Genomic DNA, 26,151 nt, shown 5'->3' on the forward strand with positions numbered 1-26,151 from the left:
TTCTATCATGTCAGTGATTCTTACTTGTGTAAATATCAGTAAAACCTCAAATGCAAGCACGCTAAGCAGAAAGGTACTATAAGGGACAATGAAGTCACTGAGTAAATGGCAATTCAATCAAATGCAATTTTACTGAAATGTATTTAATACATTATAGGTACATTTTAAATTATACAGTATTATTTAAAGGCTAGTTTACACATACAATGCAAGCCTAGCTAAGCCTAAGCATAAACACAACAAACCTGTGTTTCCAAAAGGCCTTGACAGCACTTTTTTAAAAAAATTCAGCGAAATTTCACTTTTTTTTTTACACGAATCAGTTTATGGCAGATTTGTCCCTAGGATGCCCAAGTTTCATTTTCTGGCACAATGATTCTAAGCCAAAAACACGACCCTTTAATTGTGACGTTTCAGCATTATTCACTACCATTATTAATTCACTGCTAGCATGAAGCCGAATTTAAAGTAACTCCCTGTTCAAAACTATATTTATTTAGAAGTATAACTAAACAAAAAAAAATTGGCTTGATGCAGTTGCTGGCTCAAAGAAGACTTTCCCCAAATTTTCACTGTGGGTTAATTAATATTCTGATGATGGCAGTGGATTCTGTTGAAACATGTCAAAACGAAAGAGTGTTGTGATTTTTAAAACCTAAAACCAACAAATGTGCATCTCCCATGCAAATCCGGATAAGCGAAGCAAAAAAAAAGACATTATCTGCCAGATGAACAGTCAGTGAGGTGATCACACACTGCACCTATGAATGTCACACTGTGCTTGCATGTATTGCATAACCTTTTGCATGTCACAGCTTGCATTGTAAATGTCAACCAGCCTTAACCCTATAAGCCCTTACAGTGATCAGCATCAAATTTCCTTTTGTAATATCAATGATTATTCAACCCCTGAGGTAATCAAATTTCTCCTTGTAATACCAATGCTTATTCAACCCCTGACAGGGCTGTCAACTCTCCCGGATAATCCGGGAGACTCCAGATTTTGAACCGTATCTCCCAGTCTCCAGATTTATGTCTGTAATCTCCCGGATAATTGCCAAAGTTTCTATTTTGGATTTGATATTTCAATAACTTCTCTCCAGTACTTTTATAAGAAACATATGGGGACAAGATAGGAGAATTTGTTCTTTGAAATTATGGGTTAAGGGGTTAATAAATCACTAATTATTATTAATTTACGTATTTATTATAGTGCATGGCTACAACTATTTAATTACAACAAATGGGACTAAAAATATATTTATGACTAAATTACATTACAAATTATTGCTAGTAGATTTAGGATTCATTGGTAATTTATTTTCACCAATACCTATCATAAAAAAAAGCTCACTAATTATTGGTTAATATTATCACGTAGTTCATAAAATAGTGCTTGGCAACGGTGAGGAAATGTTTGAATGAAACAAAAAAAAAACATGTGAACAGTCTTTACATGCCTAATTGTTGTATTAAACTATAAATCAGGAGGTAATTCGTAAAGAAAGATATCTTTTGTATGGTGAAAATGATAGGAAATGACTTGATTAAATTTAAGCATTCAAATTATGAGTTAATTTATTGACAATATGTTGGTTCTACATATTTTAAGTCACTGTTGTTCCCGACTTATCTACTTGTTGCTATAGCTGTTTACTCCTTTTTAATCTGTTCACTTGTTTTTTTTTCCTTTTTAATCAGGTCAGTTCTTTCTTTCTTTTCTATTCAATGAGTTAATTTATTGACAATATGTTGGTTCTGCATATTTTAAGTCACTATTGTTCCTGACTCATCCACTTCTTGCTATAGTTGTTTATTCCTTTTTAATCTGAGTTCACTTGTTTCTTTTCCACTTGAGGATTGTACAGGTTGAGGGGCATTTCCACTGTCCAGATAATTTTTTAGTCTTGTGGGATAGTCTGTCATCACTCCTGCGACTTTCAACTTGTTAAATGCCAATTCAAACTCACTTTCATCATTAAGGACCCAAAGGAAAGTCTGTGAATTGTGGGGTAATAAATCATTTAAAAACTTCATTCTGTATTTATTTATAAGCAGATTTTAAAGAACTACCGGTTAGCCCCATGCAATAAAGCATTTCCGAGCTACTGTGAACCTCATTATGAAAGCAAAGCTTAAAGTGCAAAGTTTTTATTATGAATATTAGTTTTCATTCATATGCAAACAAAACTAATTTTCATATGAAAAGCTTTTGCACTTATAGCCTTGCTTTTATAGTGAGGTTCACAGCAACTGGGAAATGGCCTATATTAATCCTAATAAAATCAATATACCTGGCAATATTATTCTTTGTTTACCAGAAGGCTTTTCTTGTGACGTCATGTAAATAGGCCATTAACCCCTCGGGCCACACATACACTTATATAAAAGAGTATCCCCCCTCCCCAGCACTAAGAACCCTTCAAAGGCCATCAACACTGATTAATGAAACAACAACACTTAACTTCACCTGTATTCCTCTCTTGTCCAAATGTTTAAACAGCACTGGACTGATCACGAGCCTAGGTCAAGACAAAATAGTTTGTTTTATGCTTAGCTATCAATAATGCTTTGAATGTTTCTTGTAAAGCTTCTGGAACAAAAATTCCTTCGTCCCAACCAATAACCTGGGCAACTCACCAATCAACCAATTGACACAAAGACTTCATCCAGAGAGGCGCTTCAGATCCCCTGTCAGGAAACAAAAGAAAGATCATGAAATTAAGCACATTAAGGTGATTCAGTGAAAGCTGTTGCATAAAGAACTTACTAGGGAAACAGGGATGGTGTAGTCTAAATTTATGGCATAGATTTTGACACTTCATAATTTCTTCATTTTCTCTTTATGTAATGGTTTGATTGACCATGTTTTCTAAGGATATTGATCACCACCATCAATTTCATCCACTAAAGTCTTCTATGTGTTAGTTTTTCAATTCTCCTTTTGGTGTTGGATATCCTGATAAAACTCTGTAGTATCTGATCAGATGAGTTGCTTGAAATTATATGTTTAGCCAAGTTTTAAGCCTACCCAGAGAGGCATTAGATATAGATGGCCAGGTGTTGGGGAAAGCTCTCTATCAATAAAAATACAACACCTTTATAGCAATCTTTAAAAATGATGGGAAAAATGATTTAGATTTTAATAATTTGCCAAAACTTCCTTTCCGAGAAGACCAATTAAATTTCCACAATACATTAAACTTTATGAAAACTGCACAATTTTGTGTAATAAGGTAGTCGTGTCAGTAACTGACACTCTTACCTAGTCGTGACTGTAACGATTAATTTAAGCGTAATCTCCAGAAAGGATTCCCTCAGGGGAATAAACGGCAGCAAACCAGAATAAAACAAAAATATTAACAGGGCCGCCCTCTTCATGGAAAAAAAAAGTGGTATCTCTGGATCCTAGAAACAAAAGTAAAAAAATAAAGTTAATAAAAAGAATGCATGAATGATTATTAGAACTGGCCAGGGAAATTTTATTGCTATATTAACAGATCAGTACAGAAATGTTTTGCAGTCTCTCTGATCTAAAAATCACCAGATCATTTTTCACAGAATGTTACTAAGCATGTCATATATTAAGACATTCATCACTATTCAAACCTGAATAAATATTCATAAAATCCTGTTCCTGTTCAAGGCAAAAAAAGAAACATGAAAAATCTGTCATACCTTCTTGTAACATTTATCAGTAATTTCTTTCAAAAAGCCTCCCCACACTGTTAAATCTTTCCTGTTGTACTTACAGATCAATTCATGAGTCTAACGAGAAAGAGGAATGCATTAAAATCATTTTATTTTTATCATTACTACCACACTATGTACTCAGTTGAAATAATTCCAGAGATTTGGTAGTCCAAGAAAACATCCATACCCACTCCCACAAGGGATTTTCTAAGACCCCCCCCCCCCTCCCACTCTGGAAATAAACTTCATACTTTCCTTTAAATATTTTGGCCTTTGGGATGCTGCCACCCCCACCCCCAGTCCCTTTTCCCCAGTTCCAATCCCCTCTGTGAGGGGATAGTTATTTTCTGGAAAATAATCTTCGACCCTTTGTTAGTCAGCTGTTATAAAATTAATACCAAACTAAAGTTATTACCAAGGCCACTCTAGATTAAGCACATCACAACTCCATATATGGACTGTATTGCATCAATATCAGCCAAATATCTGATCTTAGATCCCACTCCAGGCCCAGTCTCACACTGCCTCTGCTATAGGCAGTCAATTCCAACTTTGATTTACAAATAACTATTTACAAAAGGCTAACTTTAAACCCGGTGAAGCATCATTCCATTCTTACCTTGTCTATAAGCACATCGCAATTAGTTTTAATGTCTACATTTATTGGAATATCAGGAAATGCTACAAAAACACTTTCAAGTAGTGGAATATGATGATCGTCATTCTTCACATTGGATGCAACACCTGTGGAAATATATAAATATTGGATTAATTAGCCACAGTGGAACCTGGAACCTTAAAGCCATCTTATATTCCATATTTGTCATATAATTCCTACTAATTATTAAAAACTGGGTCCTTGTATAATGCAATTCTAGGGATTTGATTGGCTTAGCGGCCATGGTATATGAGCCATTATACCATGCCCGAGAAATAGCGACCATTAAATTGTCTTCTGGTTGTTCTTGCAAAGCAAAATCAGCAAGATCTAGCAATATTTCTTGATTGTTTTTAATAAATCAATGATTCCACTCACGCTTGTTGGATATGAGATGATTATAGCCAACTTGGCCTCGTTGGCTATCTATCATTTCATATCCAATGCGGGCTTGTGGAATAATTTATTGTTAATTGTTGTTCCATCAGACAATAAATAATTTCAATGCTTAAATTACCTGGTTGAAACTGTACTTCGAGTATTCTCCTCAGAGTAGGCAAATCCTAAAGAACAAGATTTGAAAGTTCTTTATCATATCATCTGCACTCACATTCGACAACAAGCCATTCTGGAATCAATGTGAACTTTCTTTAACTCCTGAAAGCGCGCATGTGCAATGAACGAGTTATAGCGATGGCTTAAAGGAAAATTTTATGTCATTTCAAAACCCAAAAATGTTTGTCTGACAACAGAAACAAAAAATAATTGTCTAGTTTTGTTATAAATTATCACCCCAGTGTAATAAAACTTTCGTTTAGTGCCCCTGGCCAGAGAAAGAGTTGGTCGGAATGGATTAAAACTTGAAAAATATTAGGCTAATGTTTTTCAAGTTTTCGCATTTTTGTTTCAAAACTGCACTAAAACAGAGTACGAAGTGTTTTCCGTCAAGAATTGGGTTGATTTCTCTACTCTCGTTGTTCTAGAATTACTTTGTAGCAAAGTGAAGGTCTTATTTCACCATTTTTAACAAAAGAGGTCAAAAACCTCATGATACTTCCCCTTTAAACGATGGCTGACTTTTCGCTTGGTTGGTTGGCATTCTCGACTCCATTCAGATTGTTAGAAGCGTAAGCACTGGGGTCGAGAATGGGTTGGTTCTGTCGTTAACTTTCGGGCATGCCCAGTGAATGAGTTTTAAATTCAATTAGCGGAAAAAACACGCGAAACATTTTTTGTTTACGGCGCATCAGGTTATTCTTATTCAATCTGTAGAGAATAATTTGACGATCATTTAGTACAAGAATGGAGATTTTTCGTTATATCTGAGCAAAGTTATAAGTTTTTTCAGTTTTTCAGAAAGTCCGGGGTCGTAAACTCAATTAGTGAAAAAAAGGCGAGAAAATTTTTTTCACGACGCACCAGAATTATCTTATTCAATCTGTAGAGAATAATTTGACAATCATTTTAGTGTAAGAATGGAGATTTTTCGTTGAATCTGAACAAAGTTAGAGGTTTTTTTCGGGGTTTTTTTCCACAAAGTGCGGTGTCTTTTAAGAATTTTAAAATAATCTAATTTAGAAATAATTTAATTAAAAAGTAATTTAATTTAAAAGTAATCGTCGGCATGGACTTTGAATAAACAAGTTTTACGTGGCATGTGTTGATGTATGTTTAGCACTAGTGGCCTTCTTTATTGTAGGCCTCACTGAACCTATCCTCCCTTCGCAATTGAACTAACTGAATAGTCTTAGTCAGAAAGAATGCGTGATATTGCGTTGCGCAACTTGAAATTTTGCCGCCAAAATAATATTTCCCGCAAGAAAATGTCTTCAGCTGAACAACTGAAAAGTTCACTGCTAATCATAACTTTTTGCATACATGAAAACTCGACATCTTTCATCATATTTTTGCTTCCCATACAAAAGAATTACATCAAGTAGATTAGTTTGCTAAAAAAAATTCGTTTGGCTGTCAGTTTTCACGCGAAAGAGGAAAGTACCATTTCACGCATCAGTGACGTCGTAAACAAAATTATGCAAATTTCTGGTGAAATGAACACTTTTCGATGTCAGCTTTCATAGAGGTTTCAAAGGGAAAAAATGTTTCATTTGAGCAATTTACAACTGTTAATTTATAAATAATTCTTATTTAGCAAGAGTTTGTCATATTTCATTATTTTTACTTGAAGAATGCGTGGACTGAACTCCAAAGGAAAAATTTCACGCAATTATGTCGGGCATGAAATGTAATGCGATACTTTGTTCAACAGATTTCCCTTTGTGAGATCAGCTTGAAAAACAGCTTTCGGTTCACACAAATCTACCTGGAAGTTAAAAAAAAGTATGCCTTACAGTAATTTTGTAATTTTAATTCCCAAAAAACTTCACTTATCGGGCAAGTGATGGTCAGAATCCACTAGCCCGATCGCAAAATCGACTAGCCCCGGACTATCGGACACGAATTTGCATGACGTAGCTGCACATGGCGTGCTTCTATGAACTTTGAATTAAAAAAAAAGTGAATTTTTTTTAATCGGCGCATCAGAATAATCTTATTCAATATGTAGAGAATAATTTGACAATCATTTTTATTTTTATAGTACAAGAATGGTTATTTCTCGTTATATAATCGGGCAAAGATATAATTTCTTTCAGCTTTCAAGGATGTTTCCGTAGCCGTCTTAATTTCAATTACTGATGTGTCATCTGCATTCACGAGTTGGCTCACAGGGGCCTTTGATTTTTTTTTTTTTTTTTTTTTTGGTCTCTTTGTTTATTTTGTAAGCAATATAAAATTTATTTTCTAATGCCCATTACACATAATTCAATGAAAAAAACTAAGCAAGGGATATTGCCTCGATCCACTACAGAATTATTTCAGCGTATATTGAACTAAAGTGATAAAAGCTTTCAACTATAAACTCACCTTGTACTTCAAGTCACTGATACGCAATTCACTGTGTGTTACACGAGATAAGTCATCATCATGGCACACAACAACCTGATGCAAGAGAAAGCAAACGTCAGAACAATATTATTATTGCTAAGGAACATGTAGTACGCAGGGACATCCTCCATCATGTGCACTGTATAGGAGGCATGTTGCAGTGATGATGAATTACACATTTCGTATTGGTCTATTTCTGTTTTATAGCGTGAACAGTCATGCACACGATACAACACTGACGATTTGGTTCACTCTGTCCCCGCTTCATGGTGCACAAATTCAAACCAGCTGAGTTTCATGCAACATGTAACGGAGGAATAATATTATCCCTACGGCAGGACTTTTCTGCAAAATGAGGATGTGACATGAGCAAAACAGCCCCTCCAATATGTCCCATCTTCATGTCCCTGCAATGTATCCCCTAGTGTCTCCTAACCTCAAGTCCCTGGACGTGTTATTGACATCATACTCTGTGCATTAGTCAAGTAGGCAAAAAGTCAATGAACTAACTAATATTGTAATTGATGTACATGCAAGTAGGCTAGATTACGCTTTTGTTTACAGAGCAGCATAGCATAACTATACCTGTTTATCAGCTGTTAAGTGCACATCAATTTCAAGCATTTCTGTTCCCATTTTCAATGCACTACAAATTGAGGATTAAGAGGACATTAGCAATTTACAGGGGCACCCAACGAATCGTTTCGGTAAATTATCTGTTCGGAAGGCCCTTAATCCCCTACAATTTTCTAAAGGGAATTTTCACTTCGAACTTTCGTGATATGGAAAACTTTAGGCCTAGTGTTTTCGGATTGATAAAAATATCGTTTCGAAGGCCGAGAAAAGGTCAGCTAAGATTTTTTGGAAAGGAAATAAGGCCTTAGGTTTTCGGGAAATGAACAAAGATTCCCTAGTAATTTCGAAAAGACTCGAGTTGCCCTAGAATGACCGAACAGATAAAAATATTATAGCGCGGCCTGAAATGAACCTTCTGAGCTTTAAAGGCTCTTAAGATAGCCTAAAATAGCCTAAAATAGCGGGGATGAGGGATGTTACCTTAATCCCCCATGGAATGCTCTCAACTTACATCAAATGACATTTATGCCAGCAATCATCCATTATACAGGCATCTAAACAGAGTAAAGGGCCTTTCTAAGGGGAGGGGCCCTTTCCTTTACCCCCCCCCCCCCCCCTCAAAAAAAAGCCTGACAGTCAGGTTAACACACATCAAGAGTTCATTAAAATTTAATTAATAGAGTAAATCTACCTGCATTCTATCACAGATACTGTAAACTGATTGGCCATGCTATAACTACTATCTATTCTGACAGTAGTTGACAGTCACAAGCCGCCTCACAATCTAATTCGTCAACACAAGAGAAAAAAAAAATTATTTCTCACTGGTGAAAAGCTGGCATTGTATTTTCGAAATTTTCAGCAGCACCTATAATGAAAGAATAAAATAAAAAATAAGTAGCAATTAAACAGACATGTCCTTATTAACAATAATAATAATAATATTATTATTATTATTATTATTATTATTATTATTATTATTATTATTATTATTATTATTATTATTATTATTATTATTATTATTGAACTTCAAGGTGGATAGTGGTGGATATTGACCAAAAGTGCCTATCACCAAGGGGATCTTCTGAAAGCACTGTTAAACTTTTTTTCACTTTGATTTTTTTTTTCACATTGAAATGATGGAAAATGGCGTGTTTTGCTTTGCGTGTGAATTCATCATTGATTTGGGGGGAGGGGGGTTTAATTTCTTTTTTATTCTGTTTAAGATTGTAGCTTAACTGTAAATAAATTACCGTAAAGCTCCGATAGTATTAAACGACCCCCAGAAAGTAACGTCAGAACTATCTGGCTTCTAATAAATCCCGAGAATAGCGAGCCCCCGGAAGTAGCGAGATCATTTTTTTTAATAACGTTAAACACGTACCGAATGCCTTTATTGTTTTCCAATCCAAAGTGAAATTTTTAATGTACAATACTAATATCTTCGTGCATTGACAAATTGATCACGATATGGCACTTTCAACAAGGGAAAGCTTAAGCCTAATCTCGTACCCAGATCTCCCACGGTCAGGAGGAGGGGAGATCTGGTAAAGTTCGATTGAGGCCCGGAATACGGGCCTGCCCATCATCCTTTGTCCACCGTGCTGAATGGCCGCCGGCTCGTAACTGTGATCATTCCTGGTGAGGTTTTCGCTTTCGAGGGTGCTCTTCGGAACGTTCTTCGGTCGAGAGGACAACAAAACTTGAAACTTAGACCAAAACGAAAAAGGCAACAGGAGAGATTGCAATCAACAAGCGCGGTAAATCACTTTTTTACCAAGATTAGTTCCTACCCTTTGTGACCATCTATACCATCTTTGTAATGAAAACTGTTCCAAGAACAAATCCATCGTAATTGTGCTTTCTCCACTCAAGATCAACGTGCTTATCGACGATCAATTAAAAAGACTTAAGTCAACCGGAGTAAGCTGTACCAGTTTTCGCCTTAGATGGTAACTGTATTGAAGATACTGTAATTTACAGGCAGGGAAATGTCACATAATTTTTGTGCACCCCAAGGTAAAGGTAGCAACAGACAGTGCAGAGAGGTTTTGTTGTCGAAGCTTTATCAGAAAAATTTTGTGGTCGTTGTTGTAGATGAGGCACAATAGAGTTACTGGTTGGCATCTTGGTGTTAAATTTCGCATTGGAAAGTCAAATGGTTCATGTCATATTTTCTTTTGCAAAGTTTCAGAAATTGTGGTCTACCAGTGATACGTAAAAATTATTTCTTCTCTTTGTAGTCTTTCAGCTGATTTGGTCACACAAATTCTCCTTCTTCCATAAGTTAATGGTTTAAATTTCCAAACCAAATGGATTGTGTAAATGCGGCAGGTTTCTTTTACAGGCCAAAGGACACAACTCAAGGTCACTGTAATAATATAATTTTATATGAACCAGCTAAACAGGGCCTCCTCCTACCTACAACAACTGTCCACTCCTATAACACCAGAAATTCTGCCAAGCTTAATTTCCACCGACCACAAGTTAACTAACATAGGCAAATTTACTTTTAAGTACTCTGCTTCTGTCATATGGGAAACTGTCCCCATGGCATTGAAAAAAACAAAAACTTTTGACAGGTTTAAGAAACTTAATAAGGCCCACCTGATCTCTTGTCAATCAAATAATATATGTTCTGTTTAATGATCAAATATAATAGTATGTAACTATCTAATAATAATAATAGAGTTAAAAATAATAATAATAATAATAATAATAATAATAATAATGTCTGCTTATATTTTGATCTTTGTTGTCGCTGCTGATGATGTGTTGTCCTTTTCCTTTCTTTTTGTTTGTTGTTGTTTGTTTGTTTGTATGTTGTTTTTTTGCTTTTTTTGTTTTTATTTATTTATTGTTTTGTTCTTCTTTTATTAAGCTTGTCCTGTTTAGATTTCTTGCTCGGTTCAGTATATCTCGAACATACCTTAATTTACACAAATGTAATTCTCTCTTGTACATCCTAGGCTCTACAAACATTTCCTACATTTTCTAATATCTCAATAAAGCTCAGTGTCATTTCTTTGTTTACTTAAAAGTAGGTGGTGGTCAGCTAGAAAGCCTTTGCTACTTTGACCACCACACACATTTTATAATTTGTACTGTATTTATTTTTATCTTGTAATCATTTGTTGTAATACTTTTCTTTCTATGTTAATGTTGTGTAAATAGTGTGAAATAAATGAACCATGACCCATCCTAGCCCTAACACCATGCTACTGTCTTGGTTATATACCAGCAAACCAGAAAGACCTGTCCGTGTAAATGGTAGGCGCCCAATTATGTCCAACATTAAAATACCGAGTACACCCTTGCTGTTTTAAAGGGTTTTTTTTTTCTCAAAAATGGAAGTTTGAATTTCTTTTGGGAAATGGAGGTACCACATCTGGATTTGGGATCTGAAGAATGTTTGGTTACTTGCAACATGTGAGCAAACAGAGCAAGTCCCTATGAGTTTCCCATTAGAGTTTTATTTGGTAGTGATGAGCTTTCCATTTCAGTGGTTCTTGATTCACCTTTATCACATAACACTTGAAACATTTTCACCTGAAATTTTTGTTAAGTTTAGGGGACATGCCCCCTCGACTGCTTCTTTGATGACAAGTTAATAAAGGTGATAATTTTACACATAGGAGTCTACAGACTCGAAAATTAGAACCACATAATACACAAGTCTAATAATATTTGACTCTTGATATGAAGAACAAAGGTCATTATCTGCATTTGATTTGCAAGGCACAATGAGCTGCTTAAATAATCATTGTTGTACTGAGCATTGCATTATTTGTACATGCATACAGGATGATACACTAAGAATAATACAAGGTTCTTTATGTCCAAAGCAGCTATCTTGGTGCTTGGACACTCACCTCTGATGGGATCCTTGATTTCAGCAAAAAAAAATAATAACAATAATAATAGGAGGGTGTGAAGGTCATTTGGGCTCATAAAAGTAGCAAATGGCAGATAAATAGAAAACAAATAAAAAAAAATATTTCCACTATTTGTTTTCCTGTGCATGTCTGTGTGTTCTAATGAACTGTCACCCATTTCTGCAGCAAAACAACAGCTTTCACAGTAAGCTGATCTTCAGTAACCATGAATTCCTAAGTATTCCTTAACCATGGCCTTCCATAGCCAGGAAACAACATTTAATCAAACTGTCAGACACAAACCCACTGCAGAGAAGTGGTGGGGAAAAGAAACTTTGAAAACAGTGTCTGTCTTGGATGAAAATTCCTTGTTGATGCCAATTCCTTGAGCAAAAAAAATTTTCTTGTATTGATATTTGCACCCATGTAAGGTCCTAAGTTAAACTTTTCTTAATATTAAGACCAGCAACACAAAATTATGTTCAAGGACTTTTCACACAAGTACTCAAAAAATATCAGAACAGTGAACCTTGAACCTTTAAGCCCCAGTAGTGATCAGTATCAAAATTTCTCCTAAAATTTATCAATACACAATCAAGGAGAGGTCATGAGATCACCAGTGGTGAAATTTCTTGATATTTCAACAGCCTCCCTATATTATGCTACTATGAAAAATGGACATGTAGAGACCAGTAAGGAGAAACTGTATGTTGACACTGAGGCTTAAAGGTTAAAAGCTAATAAATACAGAGCCATATTGTTGGTGATTATCGCAGCTTCTTTTATGCTTCGTCCTTCCACCACCCCATGCGTCAAAAAGGGCTTAGTTACTTGAGAATCCCTTTTTATTCAGCCTTCTCATTATCCATTTTCTGGTAATTATATTGTCTTATTCTAATGGAAAGAATAACAACATCCCAGTGAATGACTACAGTTTTTTCTTAATTAATTGCATCTTTGTTCAGGGGGCACAACTTCAGAGTACAGCAAACGAGGAACACTTTCCTCAGTATTCCCTACAGCGAAGATTGTTGTCATGACAACAACAGCAACAGAAAAACAACCAAACTACAATCATACAAAGTTTGAATATGAAAGATTTATGGAGTACTACAAAGGCCCTCCTATCTTAACACAAAGTAATGTTGACCAGTTTGATTAAATATTTTCGCCCATAGCAGATGAACTTATCACCACCAATGTCAAAAATTAAGCCTGTCAGCCTATTATTTACTCATCATTAGTACTGTGTGGATTTGGGGGTGCCTTTTTGGGTGGAAAGCTTGGGGATCACCAGTTCTACCTTACTCCCCAAATTCCTCAAAATGCACTTTTGGCTCAGTCTCATTCTCTACAGACTGACAATGAATATTATTTGCCACAATCTTTGGGAATGGGGTTTGATTCTCATTGTGTTGGAAGGATAATAATTTATTCATTTTGGTCTTCCACAAACTATGGAAAGTTTTTTCCAAGAAAGTGGAAGAGATGGGAAGCCTGCTACATCAAAACTTTACTTTAACAACAATCATATTGGTGCAAATATTGAAGAAATGCAACCCACCATGACAGATTAGTGTAAATACCCCAGAAATCTGTGCAGGGGAAAATTTTTGCTTATAACCACTTTGGTTTTGGCTTTTGTGTGAGAAATGCAGCTGTTGTGATATCTGTTGTCCGAAATGACTGTCATTGCTCTTAATTATGTGTTGAGCTGTGTCCAGCTGTCTTAGCCCTTGAAGATATTCACATCACTGATAGGAACTTTAGGAACTTGCTTCTCCCTAGAAATCAGGTGGAAGAAATTAAGGCAGAGTTAACAAGAAATAAAGGAGAAACTGAGGCCAGTGATAACTATTTGTATCAGAGAATGTGCTAAGGATTAACAATGGAAGTAGTAAATGAAGTGTGTTTAGTACTTCAAGGACTCCATACTAATGATAAAATAATGGAGAAATTCCCCCATCTTGAAGAAAAGAACAATGGCAAAAAGATTCTAAACACTATAAGTGATGTCAAATCCAAAGAGGCATGTCCTCCTTTTAAAACTACTTCTTTTCTAAAGCCTATCACAAGCATAGACCTGCAAAACATTAGGTGGTGCAGACATGTAAACCAATGTCCCCATTTTTATTTTAGAGGAAGGCTAGTTTTATATTTTGGATCCAAATTTTTTTAAACTCAGCAGGTGGGAGAGAGGGGATAAAATTAAACTAACTACACTTACATAAAGAGCCCTAATCGGTTCAGACAAGGTGTTCTCTGTTGTAGTACGGGTTTCATTACTATTATTTTGGCGGTCATAAGTCGGACATTTTTCATTTCTCTTAGCTGAGGGGTGGGAGGGATATTGATCTCACCAGAATAATAATATTGTGTGGACACTCTATCAATTTCTCAAAAGTCCTATGAGAGATGTTGTATGGATCTTGAAGGAATAAGCACACTGGTCTGAAAGGACTAATATTATATTATGAAGTCTCTTACTCAAAGTCCAGTTCAATTTATAGAAGGAAAATAGTCTTTTAGCAGAAGACAAAAACTGAAAATATGCTAGCAAATGCGGCGCGCGTGTTCAGGAACTCAAGGTAAAGTATTTTGGGGAAATTAATTTGCGTTTACTAAATAAATAATCATTAAAAAAAAAAATCATTTTTTGTCAAGAAATACAAAAAAATATATATATGACCTACCTCCATTTTATCCCCAAAAGTAAGCAAGCTTATATCCATCGTGTTGGAAACTTGTGTAATTTGGCAAGGCCGTTTGAACGTTACTGCAAACTCTTTTCGGCTAAAGTCGCTGTTGTCTTCCGAAAAAACAATTTCTCACTGTTCTCTCCCCACACAAAGGGCATGTATGTATTAAAACGTCGAATGACAATCTTAATCGGAGCGAAAACTTTTCCGTGTTTTTGTTTCTTCCCCGAACTGAGCGAAAAAACAAACACAGAAGGAAAGAGCCAATCACAGAGCAGATTAGAATGAGGCATTCTTAATTCTGGTAACCAACCAGATATGGCGTTATATCGAACTTTACCAGATCTCACATTTCGACATTCCCGAACCGACGACTGAGATCGGGGTACGAGATTAGCTTAAGCCATCATTCGTCCTAAATGACATCAGTTCACTGATGGCGTAATGTGAAAACTAAACTGGTATGATTTCGTATTAACAACAGAAATGTTTCTTCAAATTAAAATTGAAAACTCTGTAAACTGCAGTATAGCTTTCCTTCCCTGAGTCAGAAAAGAATCGGATTTCCTGCACATCGGTGGATTCACCCATGCGGTAGTCCGGTAGACCATCGATGTTTATTTCACGGTGCCTGCTACCAGAAATTGGCAGTGCAGTCCATGATCGAGGTTCCTGTTATGTGCGGGAACCCGGTACCGTCACAAACCTTCTGAACGATCTGAACTGGCACTCATTAGAACTGAGACGCAAAATTGCGCGACTTACTACCATGTACAAAATAGTGAATAATAAAATTGCGGTCAATATCCCGGAGTACATTGCGCACCCCATGCGTGTCGTATGCTCCTATTCATCAACATTGGCGGTAACAGTAACACCTACAAGTACAGCTTCTTCTGTTTACCGAACATTCTACCTTCTTTTTTATTAGATCAGCCATCTGTGGACGATTTCAAATCTGCTATGACGAACTATTTTAGTCTCTCCCACTGATTTTGTATCTTTATTATTATTTATTTATTTACTTATTTCTTTTTGTAACATGATAGCACTTCTTTTTTCTTGTATTTTTAATCTTTCACATGCACATTCACAGTGATGTGAAAACCTTTGTGAATTATAATATATAAATAAATAAATAAATAAATAAATAAATAAATAAATAAACAAACGGATAACTGTGTCTTTCAACCGACGCGAGATCTCTTGCCATGTCGTGCCCACCCATTTCGTGAAAAGCACACGCCGATCACAAGCGCTTACTTTTCCGTTCATAAATAGCTCTGTGTTTGCAAACAAGTGTTCGGTAGTGAGTCTGTCAGCATTCTTCTAAAAAAATGCATTGAATGCAACATCGAGTGGTTGAATCTTGCTCGTTCCGCCTGGAGGTGCAAGCCCCAATGTCGTCTGGCACAGTTGCGTCAGAATGGTCTGTTGTTTGAGTGCTAGCGCTAGCTTTGTTTCATGGTTTTTGCTCCCCGATAATAACGACCCCCGAAAGAAACGAGTCCCAAAGACTGCTAATTCCGAAAGTAACGAGGGTCGCTACAATCGGAACTTCACGGTATTGCAAGTGAATGGATGGCTCAATTTTTTAGTACAAGTTCTCGATATTTACTTTTTGCTGTATGCTATTTACTGTTTACTGTCGATGCAGTACTTTTACAATTACGAAATTTTCGTACAACATCGAATTTCTTTTCCATTCTAATAATATCCTGTCTGCAATTGTCTGACACGATCATTTTTTAATTTAATTTTATAGGAACGTTATAGGTTTCCTTTTCAAGATGCAGTTTTGTTTTTCTTTCCCAACATCTTGAATGCAGTTTTCCTTAATAACCTAATTATAATAATATAAATAAACGCAATAGCCTCCATTTGGCGCGAAAATATTCTCAGATATTTGTCCGCGGACATTATCTGTTCCGAGAAGCGAACAGTTTTCCGAGAGCGAAGCTAGAGGAAAACTGTGAGCTTCGAGAAGCAGATAATGTCCAAGGACAAATATCTGAGCATATTTTTAAAGTCAAATGGAGGCTATTGTGGTTGTCCTTCAAATATTTTTCGTTTAAGAACAGTTAACTGTCAAAAACGTTTAGAGCGTATGTTGTTTTCTGATACTGCTTTATCGACCAGAAGGTTTATCTCTCCTTCTGTCACGAAAGCAAACCGTTCCCCCATCTTGACATTAATTTTAATTGCAATCTTGACGCGCCTTGAAGTTTTTCAAATTGGGGAATATCACTTGGGGAATTTAGACCAATCGCACGCGAGCGAAAATATTTGACGGATTAAAAGGTCTCATATTTTATAATCTATTTATTGATGGTCTTAAATTAATTATTTCAGTTCTAAAAACATAAACTTTCCAACTCTTTTTTAAAAGAAGATCTTAATTGACAGAATCGTATTTAACGGAATGATATAAGTTTATAGTGAAGCAACTCACCTCCTCTATGGCTGATATGCCGGCAGCGAAACTTCGTCTTTTTCTTCTTATGCACAAGTAATGGAAAGTTTAAAAGAACTACGGAGGTTATGATGTAGACTCCAATAATTGGCAATGCTATTGGTAAGCCCAACATCTTGGATCTCAGTTCTACAGCTTTTTAACTTCAAGTCCTGCAAGAACCCTGACGTCCTCACTTCACTATAAACCGAAGGGCCAAGGACGAACCCAACAGCTTAGTTAACCAAATGTAAATATATTAAACATACATTTTGAACTGCGGATGAAAGATCAAATAGAAGAAAGATCCTCGCAGTTACTACGCAACTTAAGCACTTGCGAAAAGAAAGCCTGAAAAAAATTCAGGCTTGAACGGGATTCGAGCCCATGACCTCTGCGATGCCGGTGCAGTGCTCTACCAGCTGAGCTGTCAAGCCAACTGGGAGCTGGTCATATTGTGAGTTCGTATTATACCCGTGAAGGATGAATAAATAAATGTAAATATTTGAAACATATATTTTGAACTGCGGATGAAAGAGATCCTTGCAGTTACTACGCAACTTAAGCAGTTGCGAAAAGAAAGCCTGAAAAAAATTCAGGCTTGCACGGGATTCGAGCCCATGACCTCTGCGATGCCTGTGCAGTGCTTTACCAACTGAGCTATCATGCCAACTGGGAGCTGGTCATATTGCGAGTTCGTAATATACCAGTGAAGGATGAATTAATAAATGTAAATATTGGAAACATATATTTTAAACTGCGGATGAAAGATCAAATAGAAGAAAGATCCTCGCATTTGCTACGCAACTTAAGCAGTTGCGAAAAAATTCAGGCTTGAACGGGATTCAAACCCACGACCTCTGCGATGCCGGTAAAATATATTTAATACATTATAGGTACATTTTGAATTATACAGTATTATTTGAAGGCTAGTTTACACATACAATGCAAGCCTAGCTAAGCCTATTCATAAACACAGCAAACCTGTGTTTCCAAAAGGCCTTGACAGAACTTTCAAAAAAAATTCAGTGAAATTTCACCTATTTTTTAAAACAAAACAGGTTATGACAGATTTGTCCCTAGGATGCCCAAGTTTCATTTTCTGGCACAATGATTCTAAGCCAAAAACACAACCCTCTTTAATTATGACGTTTCAGCATTATTCACTACCATTATTCACTGCTAGTGTGAAGCCGAATTTAAAGTAACTCCCTGTTCAAAACTATAATAGAAGTATAACTAAACAAAAAAATTGGCTTGATGCAGTTGCTGGCTCAGAGTAGACTTTCCCCAAATTTTCACTGTGGGTTAATTAATATTCTGATGATGGCAGTGGATTTTGTTGAAACATGTCAAAACAAAAGAGTGTTGTGTTTTTTAAATGCTAAACCAATGAATGTGCTTCTCCCATGCAAATCCGGAGAAGCGAAGCAAAAAAAAAAAAGACATTATCTGCCAGATGAACAGTCAGGTGATCACACTGCACCTATAAATGTCACACTGTGCTTGCATGTATTGCAAAACCTTTTGCATGCCGTAGCTTGCATTGTAAATGTCAACCAGCCTTAACCCTATATTATAGGAATAAACTATATTACTCTATTTTATTACTATACTACTATAGTAATAAAATAGAGTATTATTTTTTTTTGACTGGGACGAGCGGCAATGGCGACGGACGCAAACTTCTAAGCTCCGTCTGGGTCTCGAAGCAGACATGTAAAAACCATAAAAAAAATGGAAGGGAAAGACCAGGGAACGAAGAAGAAAACCGGTAGACGTAAAAGAGAAGAAATGAGCAGTTTAAGTAGCGAAAATTCGCAGGGAACGCCAGAAGCAAAACGTGCTGGCAACACCCGACAAATGGCGGACGTTGTAGATGATGCGAGCAATGTAGGCGTATCAAGAAGCGACCCTCAGGTTCCAGCGTTAGCAGCGATATGGGAGGTTGTGGTACGCATCGAAGCAAATACAAATCTTCTCATTAATGAGCATAAAGCGTTAAAGACACATTGTGAAGAGCTTCAAAAGAGCATACAATTCACCCAAGCAGACGTGGAAGACATGAAGAAAGAAAACCAGAAGCTTAAAGATACAATGAAGGCAGTTAACGAGAAAAACAACGAACTAGAGAAGAAAGTTGACCAGTTGGAAAACAAGCTCCAGTCAAGCGTCGAGCAGGGAAATATTTTAGAGAAGAAATTGGAAGAAGCGACAAAAATGCACGACAACTTGGAACAGTATTCAAGAAAATTCAACTTAGAAATATACGGGATTCCCGAACAGGAAAGAGAAGATACAGAGGAAATCGTGCTCAACCTCGCTAAACGCTTGAATGTCAATCTAGAACCTGAGGACATCGATATAGCACACCGGATGAAGAAAGGTAATACTCGGCCTAGGCCGATTATTGTCCGGTTTACCAATTATTACAGTAGAAATAGACTATACAAGAACAGGAAAAAGCTACGCAGGGCAAATTTCGAAGATTTTATCGAAGGAGCTCACAAAATCTATATCAACGAGAATTTGACTGCCTTAAGATCACAATTGTTCAAAAAGGTCAGAGAAAAAAAAGGAAGTCAAAACTGGAGAATCTGGACTTTAGATGGCACAATATATGTGAAAACAGATCCTGAAGGTAGCTCTGCTACTCAAATTAAGTGTGAGGCGGACCTTAGCAGATTACGTTGATAGTTTATACTTCATATGTAGCTTAAGCTTAGTTTATTTATTATGCCCGCAGCCTTTATCTTTCTCTTCCTCTCGATCGTCGATCACGTTACAAAACTGATATTATTACAAATTTTGCTTCATTTGCTTCGATGACGGATGGAGGTTTAGGATTTTGCATAGCTTGTTTTTTTTCACTTTCGGACGAACGCGGATAAATCCCAGAAGAGTAATTTAAGCGTTAGTGTCCTTTTGTTATTAGCCTTAGTTTAGTGTCAATTATTTTGTAGTCCGTGTTTTGTTTCCTTTTTTGGGGGGCCTAATTTTCTTTAGCTTAATTTATGCTCGAATTTTGTTTCTTACTGTTTTGTATAAACAATGTCTAACTTGAAGATTTTGTCACTGAATGTGCGTGGCCTTCGTAAAGCAGAAAAAAGAAGAGCTATATTCTGTTATCTGAAAAAACAAAAAGCTTCAATTTTTTGCCTTCAAGAAACATTCTCAAAGACAGAAGACGAAACTATTTGGCGTGCTGAATGGGGTGGACAGATATTATTTTCTCACGGCTCAGAGCACTCTAGAGGTGTATGTATATTAGTGAAACCAAACGGCTTTCCCTTAGAAACCATAGAAAATGATGAAGAAGGGCGGTATATCTTTGCTAATTTGAAATTAACAACAGAGGAATTATCATTAGTCAATATTTATGCACCAACGGATTGTCGCCTGCAAATTCCATTTCTGCAAAAAATTACCCACCTTTTGGTAACTAAAACCTGTGTTTCTAGGGTCATTATGGTAGGAGATTGGAATACAACGCTTAGCCATCTAGACAAAAGTGGTGGCCTTCCATGGAAAGAAACAATTTATAGGAATGGTTTAGTGAGTTTGATGGCGGAACTTAACTTGGTTGATGTTTACAGAACACTTCACCCAAACACAAAAACATATACTTATGAAACCAAGAGTCAAAAATTAAAGTCTAGAATAGATTACTTCATAATTGCAAAACAATTAATCAACAAGGTAAAGAAAACAGAAACACGATCCTCAATTGCTCCCGATCATAAAGCTGTCTTTCTTAGCCTTGAAATCGATCAAACATTTAAACGTGGACCGGGTACATGGAAATTTAACAACACACTACTGAAAGACGACGAATATATAAATTTAATTAAAAACAATTACTCTTCTATTCAAGAGAAATACAAAGAAATTGAAAGCCGTCAACTGTATTGGGAATTGGTAAAAATGGAAATAAGAAGTATGACAATTGTCTTCTCCAAGAAGAAAAGGTTCAATTTGAGAAACCGTGAAACAGCCATCCAACGTAAGTTAGAAGAGCTAGATAAGGAAATTTGTAATAATCAAAATCTAGACGATGATATTCTAACGGAGTACGAGAACCTTAAAAAAGACCTGTCCGAAATTTATCATACAAAGGGAAAGGAGGCGATGTTCAGATCAAAAATAAGATGGATTGAGAATGGTGAAATACCAACGAAATACTTTTTTAACTTGGAAAAACGGAATTATGAGAAAAAGATTATAACCCAGCTTAAAACAATAGACGGAGAAATAATCACGGATTTAAGCATGATAAATGAAGAAATAGAAAACTATTACAAAAACTTCCTGACTGCTAGAATCCCACAAGACGAGAACAATAATTTCGACGACAACTTTGCCCGCTTCTCCTCTGATTTACAAAATCCAAAACTAGCTCAAGACGAAGCAAGCGAACTTGAGCAAGAACTGACAAAAGATGAACTACTGAATGCCTTAAAAGGTTTCCAACCTGACAAAACTCCAGGTGATGACGGTTTCACGAAAGAATTTTATGAAATCTTCTTCGAATTGCTATGGAGGAACCTCCTCGACTCTTTCAACGAAGCCTTTCAAACAGGCAAACTGTCTATATCTCAGAGAAGAGGAATTATTTCGCTAATACCAAAAGATGAAAACAATCTTATGGTTTTAAGCAACTGGCGTCCAATAACATTGCTTAATGTCGACTATAAAATATTGGCTAGAGCTATTGCAAAAAGAATAGAGACGAAGATGCCCAAACTGATTCATTCGGACCAAACAGGGTTCGTAAAAGGACGATACATCGGTCAAAATGTGAGGCTTTTAAATGACCTTATGGAATTTACCGAATTAAACAAAGTCCCAGGAATACTACTCTTTATAGACTTCGAAAAAGCCTTTGATACATTAGAATGGCCTTTTATTCATCACACTTTAAGATTCTTCAATTTTGGCCCGAACATTCAAAAATGGATTTCAGTACTCTATAGCGATGTTGAAAGCGGAGCTATAAACGGCGGATACATGACTAATTATTTTCGAGTATCAAGGGGCGTAAGGCAAGGATGCCCGCTGAGCCCTCTATTATTCGTCCTATGTGTAGAACTTCTTGCACAAAAAATACGACAAAATCCGGAAATAACAGGTATTGAACTACCTAATTCCATTGAAGCTAAGCTAAGCCAGTTCGCTGACGACACTACATTAATATGTAAGGACACGATGTCATTACGTGGAAGTATGTCAGTTTTGGGGAGCTTTGGTGAAATTTCAGGTTTAAAGCTAAACAGCAAAAAGACAAAGGCTATGTGGATAGGCTCTTTGAAAAACAACAAAACCAAACCCTTAGAGATAGATGTTCCAGCGGACCCAATTAAGACCTTAGGAACCTATCTTTCAAACGATAGAGACAAAAATAACAATTTGAATTTTTATCTAAAAATTCAAAAGATGGAAACTAAATTAAATATCTGGTTGTCTCGCGACCTTACACTTATGGGAAGAACCCTGCTTGCTAAAACTCTAGGAGTCTCTAAACTGGTGTATGCAGCCTCAATGTTGACTGTTCCTCAAGAAGTTATTAAAAGAGTCCAAACCAAGCTCTTTAATTTTTTATGGAAAAACAAAAAAGATAAAATAAAAAGGGAAGTTCTTTTTCAAGAAACAAGTAAAGGTGGCCTGAACTTTCCAAATTTTGCAACGACAGTTAAAGCACTCCGCTTGAGTTGGATTGGTAGACTGCTTAACAGTCCAACTACCGATGCATGGACAGCTATTCCAAATGCTTTTTTTGAAAAATATGGAGGTCTTAACTTCTTGCTCAAGTGTAATTATCATATAAAGAAACTAGACAAAAATTTACCGTCTTTCTACTTAGAAATGCTAGAGTACTTTAAGGAATTACGTCTAAATCGCCAAGATAAATACAAAAGTGACCTTGTTTTATGGAACAATCAAGACATAACTATTGAAGGTAAATCGCTGTTCTGGAAAAGTTGGACCGAAAATGGAATTTACTACATTCAAGACATTCTGAATGAAAATGGAAAATTCCTAACTTATGAAGAATTTAATCGCAAGTACAAAATAAAAATTAATTTTCTAAACTATTTTCAAATCCTGGCATCAATTCCAGCAAACCTCAAATCAAAGGCAGCTTCTACACCCAGACCTATGAACTTTATTCTCGATGATTGTGATACATTTGACTTATCTAGGGACAAATCGATTAAACTTTCAAAAATGAAATGTAAAGACTATTATCATCTCTTTCAAGAAAAAGCAGAAGTTACACCAACAGCCATAAAAACTTGGGCCGGACAATACCCCGATATAGAATGTAAATGGCAAAAATTATTCCAAAATATACCTCGCCTCTCTACTAACAACAAATTGAGACAATTCTCCTTTTAAATGTTACACCGTATTTTAGTGACCAAAAAAGAGCTCAAACGATTTAAAATAGCAGATAATGAGGAGTGTTTTTTCTGTAATTCAGCTGATTCCTTGGAACATGCATTTCTGGAGTGCCCTGCAGGCCAAAAACTCTTTCAAGAAGCCTTAACATGGTTTAATAATAAGCACAAAGTAAATTTTACTCCATCTAAACAACAGTACCTATTTAAAGACTATGATCCACCCCCGAGTACTAACTCAAAATTAATGCGGAAATTCCAGATCCTTACTGTACAAACTCAGAAATATTACTACTCATGTAAAATGTTAGAAAAACCTCCAAATATTCTAGAATTGAAGTCAGCGCTAATCTTACAATGGAAAGTTGAAAAATGGGAAATTTAAAATTAATTTAAATTAACGAAAACGCACAATTTTTTTTTTTTTTTTTAGTAGCGTGTAACCCGCAGTTTGTAAGTAATCTAGTTACTGTTATGTTTAAGGCTATCTGTATTAAATTGTAAGTAGAGTCCTGTTTTGTTCAGTAGCGTAAGTAACCAGTAAGCATGTATTGTAGGTAGAATACTGTATTGTCTAGTGATATATTCAGCCCGTACTGTAAGTAATGTAAGTAATGTGATTTTGCAAACAATAAAAAAAAAATAAAAAAAATAAAAAATAAAAAAAAAAAATAAAAAATTACTATACTACTATACTATCAAATTTCTCCTTGTAATATCAATGCTTATTCAGCCCATGAGGTCACGAGAATTAGGGATATGATCACCAAAGGCGAATTTTCTTGATATTTTAATAACTTCTCCCCAGTATTTTTATAAGAAACAGATGGGGAAAAGATAGGAGAATTTGTTCTTTGATATTATGGGTCAAAGGGTTAATAAATCACTAATTATTATTAATTTTAGTATTTATTATAGACCTAAAGTGCATGGCTACAACTATTTAATTACAACAAATGGGACTAAAAATATATTTGACTAAATTACATTACAAATTATTGCTAGTAGATTTGGGATTCATTGGTAATTTATTTTCACCAATACTTATCATGAAAAAAGCTCACTTATAACTGGTTAATATTATCACATAGTTCATAAAATAGTGCATGGCAAAGGTGAGGAAATGTTTGAATGAAACAAAAAAAAAATATGTGAACGGTCTTGATGTGCCTAACTGTTGTATAAAACTATAAATCAGGAGGTAATTCGTGTCCGTACGGTAAAGAAAGATGTCTTTTGTATGGTGAAAATGATAGGAAATGACTTTTGATTAAATTTAAGTATTCAGTGAGTTAATTTATTGACAATATGTTGGTTCTGTGTATTTTAAGTCTCTGTTGTTCCCGACTTATCCACTTCTTGCTAGCTGTAGTTGTTTATTCCTTTTTGATCAGTTCACTTGTTTCTTTTCCACTTGAGGATTGTACAGGTTGAGGGCCATTCCCACTGTCCAGATAATTTTTTAGTCTTGTGGGATAGTCTGTCATCACTCCTGCGACTTTCAACTTGTTAAACGCCAATTCAAACTCACTGTCATCATTAAGGACCCACAGGTAAGTCTGTAATTTATGTAGTAATAAATAATTTAATAACTCCATTGTGTATTGTTTTATTATTTAAAAGCGGATTTTAAAGAACTACCACAGGAAAATAGTTAGCCCCATGCTATTCTCCTAAAAAAAGCAGTACCTGGCAATATCATTTTTTGTTTACCAGGGCCCAGGTGTTCAAAGCCTGATTAAGCTAATCCTGGATTAACATGAACTTTGATTTGAGTTTAATTACTAATCAATAAAGACTCTTGCAAAAGATTTTTGTCCTTTATTATTGACTTGGACTTTTCTTTACCTTTAGCTTGACATTGGCCTTTAGACCCATTTGTAACAAGCGTGATGAAAAGATTGATTAATTTTCAATTGTGGATTAGCGTTAATTGGCTTTCGAACAACCCGGCCCAGAAGGCTTTTTTGATACATGTAAATAGGCCATACCTCTTGGGCCACACATACCTATAAATCTTATAGAAAAGAGTATCTGCCCCCCCCCCCCCCCTTCCCAGCACTCAGAACCCTTTAAAGCCTATAGTAACGAAACAAACAACATTTTACTTTACCTGGATCCCTCTCTTGTCCAAATGTTTAAACAGCACTGGACTGATCATGAACCTAGATTGAGACAAAAAAGTTTTTTTTTTATGTTTAGCTATCAATAAATTATGCTTTGAACATTTCTTGTAAAGCTGCTGGAACAAAAATTCCTTCATTCCAACCAATAACCTGGGCAACTCACCAATCAACCAAATGACACAAAAACTTCATCCAGAGAGGCACTTCAAATCGCCTGTCAGGAAACAAAAGAAAGATCATGGAAAGCCCGTTCTTTAATTCATTAATCACTCATAAAGAGAAAACAAAGGAAACACTGTAAAGGAGGATTATAATTTAAGTAATCTTAATTATCATAAAATTTGGTGAACGTTTGCTTTGAATTTTGCCAAGAATTGTTCATGCCTTGAGAAGATATATCCAACACCCAAAAGAGTGTTGCATGTGATTTTCAAACACCTCAAAGTTGATTAACTCAGCTGTGTCAAACCACTTCTCGGTGTTTGGAAATGGGAAAAAAATCTTCCTTAAAAACTGCACAATTTTGTGTAATAAGGTAGTCATGTCAGTAGCTGGCACTCTTACCTAATCATGGTGACTGGAAGCATAATCTCCAGAAAGGATTCCCTAATGGGAATAAACGGCAGCAGACCAGAATAAAACAAAAATATTAACAGGGCTGCCCTCTTCATGGAAAACAATACTGGGATCTCTGGATCCTAGAAACAAAAGTAGAAAAATAAAGTTAA

At 35.8% G+C, this 26,151-nt stretch overlaps 3 protein-coding genes and 1 long non-coding RNA gene across 5 annotated transcripts in view; 1 reads left to right on the forward strand and 3 right to left on the reverse strand.

The window, feature by feature from the left end:
- Positions 1-103: 103 nt before the first annotated feature.
- Positions 104-26,151, reverse strand: part of LOC146452628 (lysophospholipase D GDPD1-like) — a 31,563-nt gene continuing 5,515 nt past the window's right edge. Inside the window, exons 8-12 of one of the 2 annotated variants that reach the window (XR_014859632.1) lie at positions 25,988-26,121; positions 25,587-25,637; positions 25,411-25,462; positions 24,342-24,856; positions 104-1,333 (exon numbers count right to left, since the gene is read on the reverse strand). Coding sequence is in view for 1 of the 2 variants with exons in the window: in XM_085097272.1 (XP_084953398.1) it covers positions 24,674-24,856; positions 25,411-25,462; positions 25,587-25,637; positions 25,988-26,121 (420 nt within the window). In the remaining variant the exon portion in view is untranslated. Of the gene's footprint in view, positions 1,334-24,071; positions 24,857-25,410; positions 25,463-25,586; positions 25,638-25,987; positions 26,122-26,151 lie in introns of those variants that run through there. The other variant, XM_085097272.1, reaches the window with a different exon arrangement.
- LOC146452629 (lysophospholipase D GDPD1-like) lies at positions 1,499-8,730 on the reverse strand. The gene is made up of 10 exons (XM_085097273.1): positions 8,699-8,730; positions 7,883-7,943; positions 7,277-7,351; positions 4,869-4,914; positions 4,313-4,437; positions 3,679-3,768; positions 3,266-3,408; positions 2,641-2,691; positions 2,471-2,522; positions 1,499-1,998 (listed from the first exon to the last, which is right to left on the reverse strand). Exons 1-10 carry the CDS (start codon positions 8,713-8,715, stop codon positions 1,804-1,806), a joined length of 855 nt encoding a protein of 284 aa, XP_084953399.1. The 5' UTR covers positions 8,716-8,730; the 3' UTR covers positions 1,499-1,803.
- LOC146452630 (uncharacterized) lies at positions 12,576-14,657 on the reverse strand. The gene is made up of 2 exons (XR_014859698.1): positions 14,442-14,657; positions 12,576-13,532 (listed from the first exon to the last, which is right to left on the reverse strand). It is a non-coding gene; the product is annotated as an uncharacterized LOC146452630 (long non-coding RNA).
- LOC146452631 (uncharacterized) lies at positions 18,568-19,600 on the forward strand. Its single transcript, XM_085097627.1, has one exon. It carries the CDS (start codon positions 18,637-18,639, stop codon positions 19,591-19,593), a length of 957 nt encoding a protein of 318 aa, XP_084953753.1. The 5' UTR covers positions 18,568-18,636; the 3' UTR covers positions 19,594-19,600.

The sequence above is a fragment of the Pavona decussata genome, unplaced genomic scaffold, assembly GCF_977016875.1.
Source record: "Pavona decussata unplaced genomic scaffold, jaPavDecu1.1 SCAFFOLD_366, whole genome shotgun sequence".
NCBI lineage: Eukaryota > Metazoa > Cnidaria > Anthozoa > Scleractinia > Agariciidae > Pavona > Pavona decussata.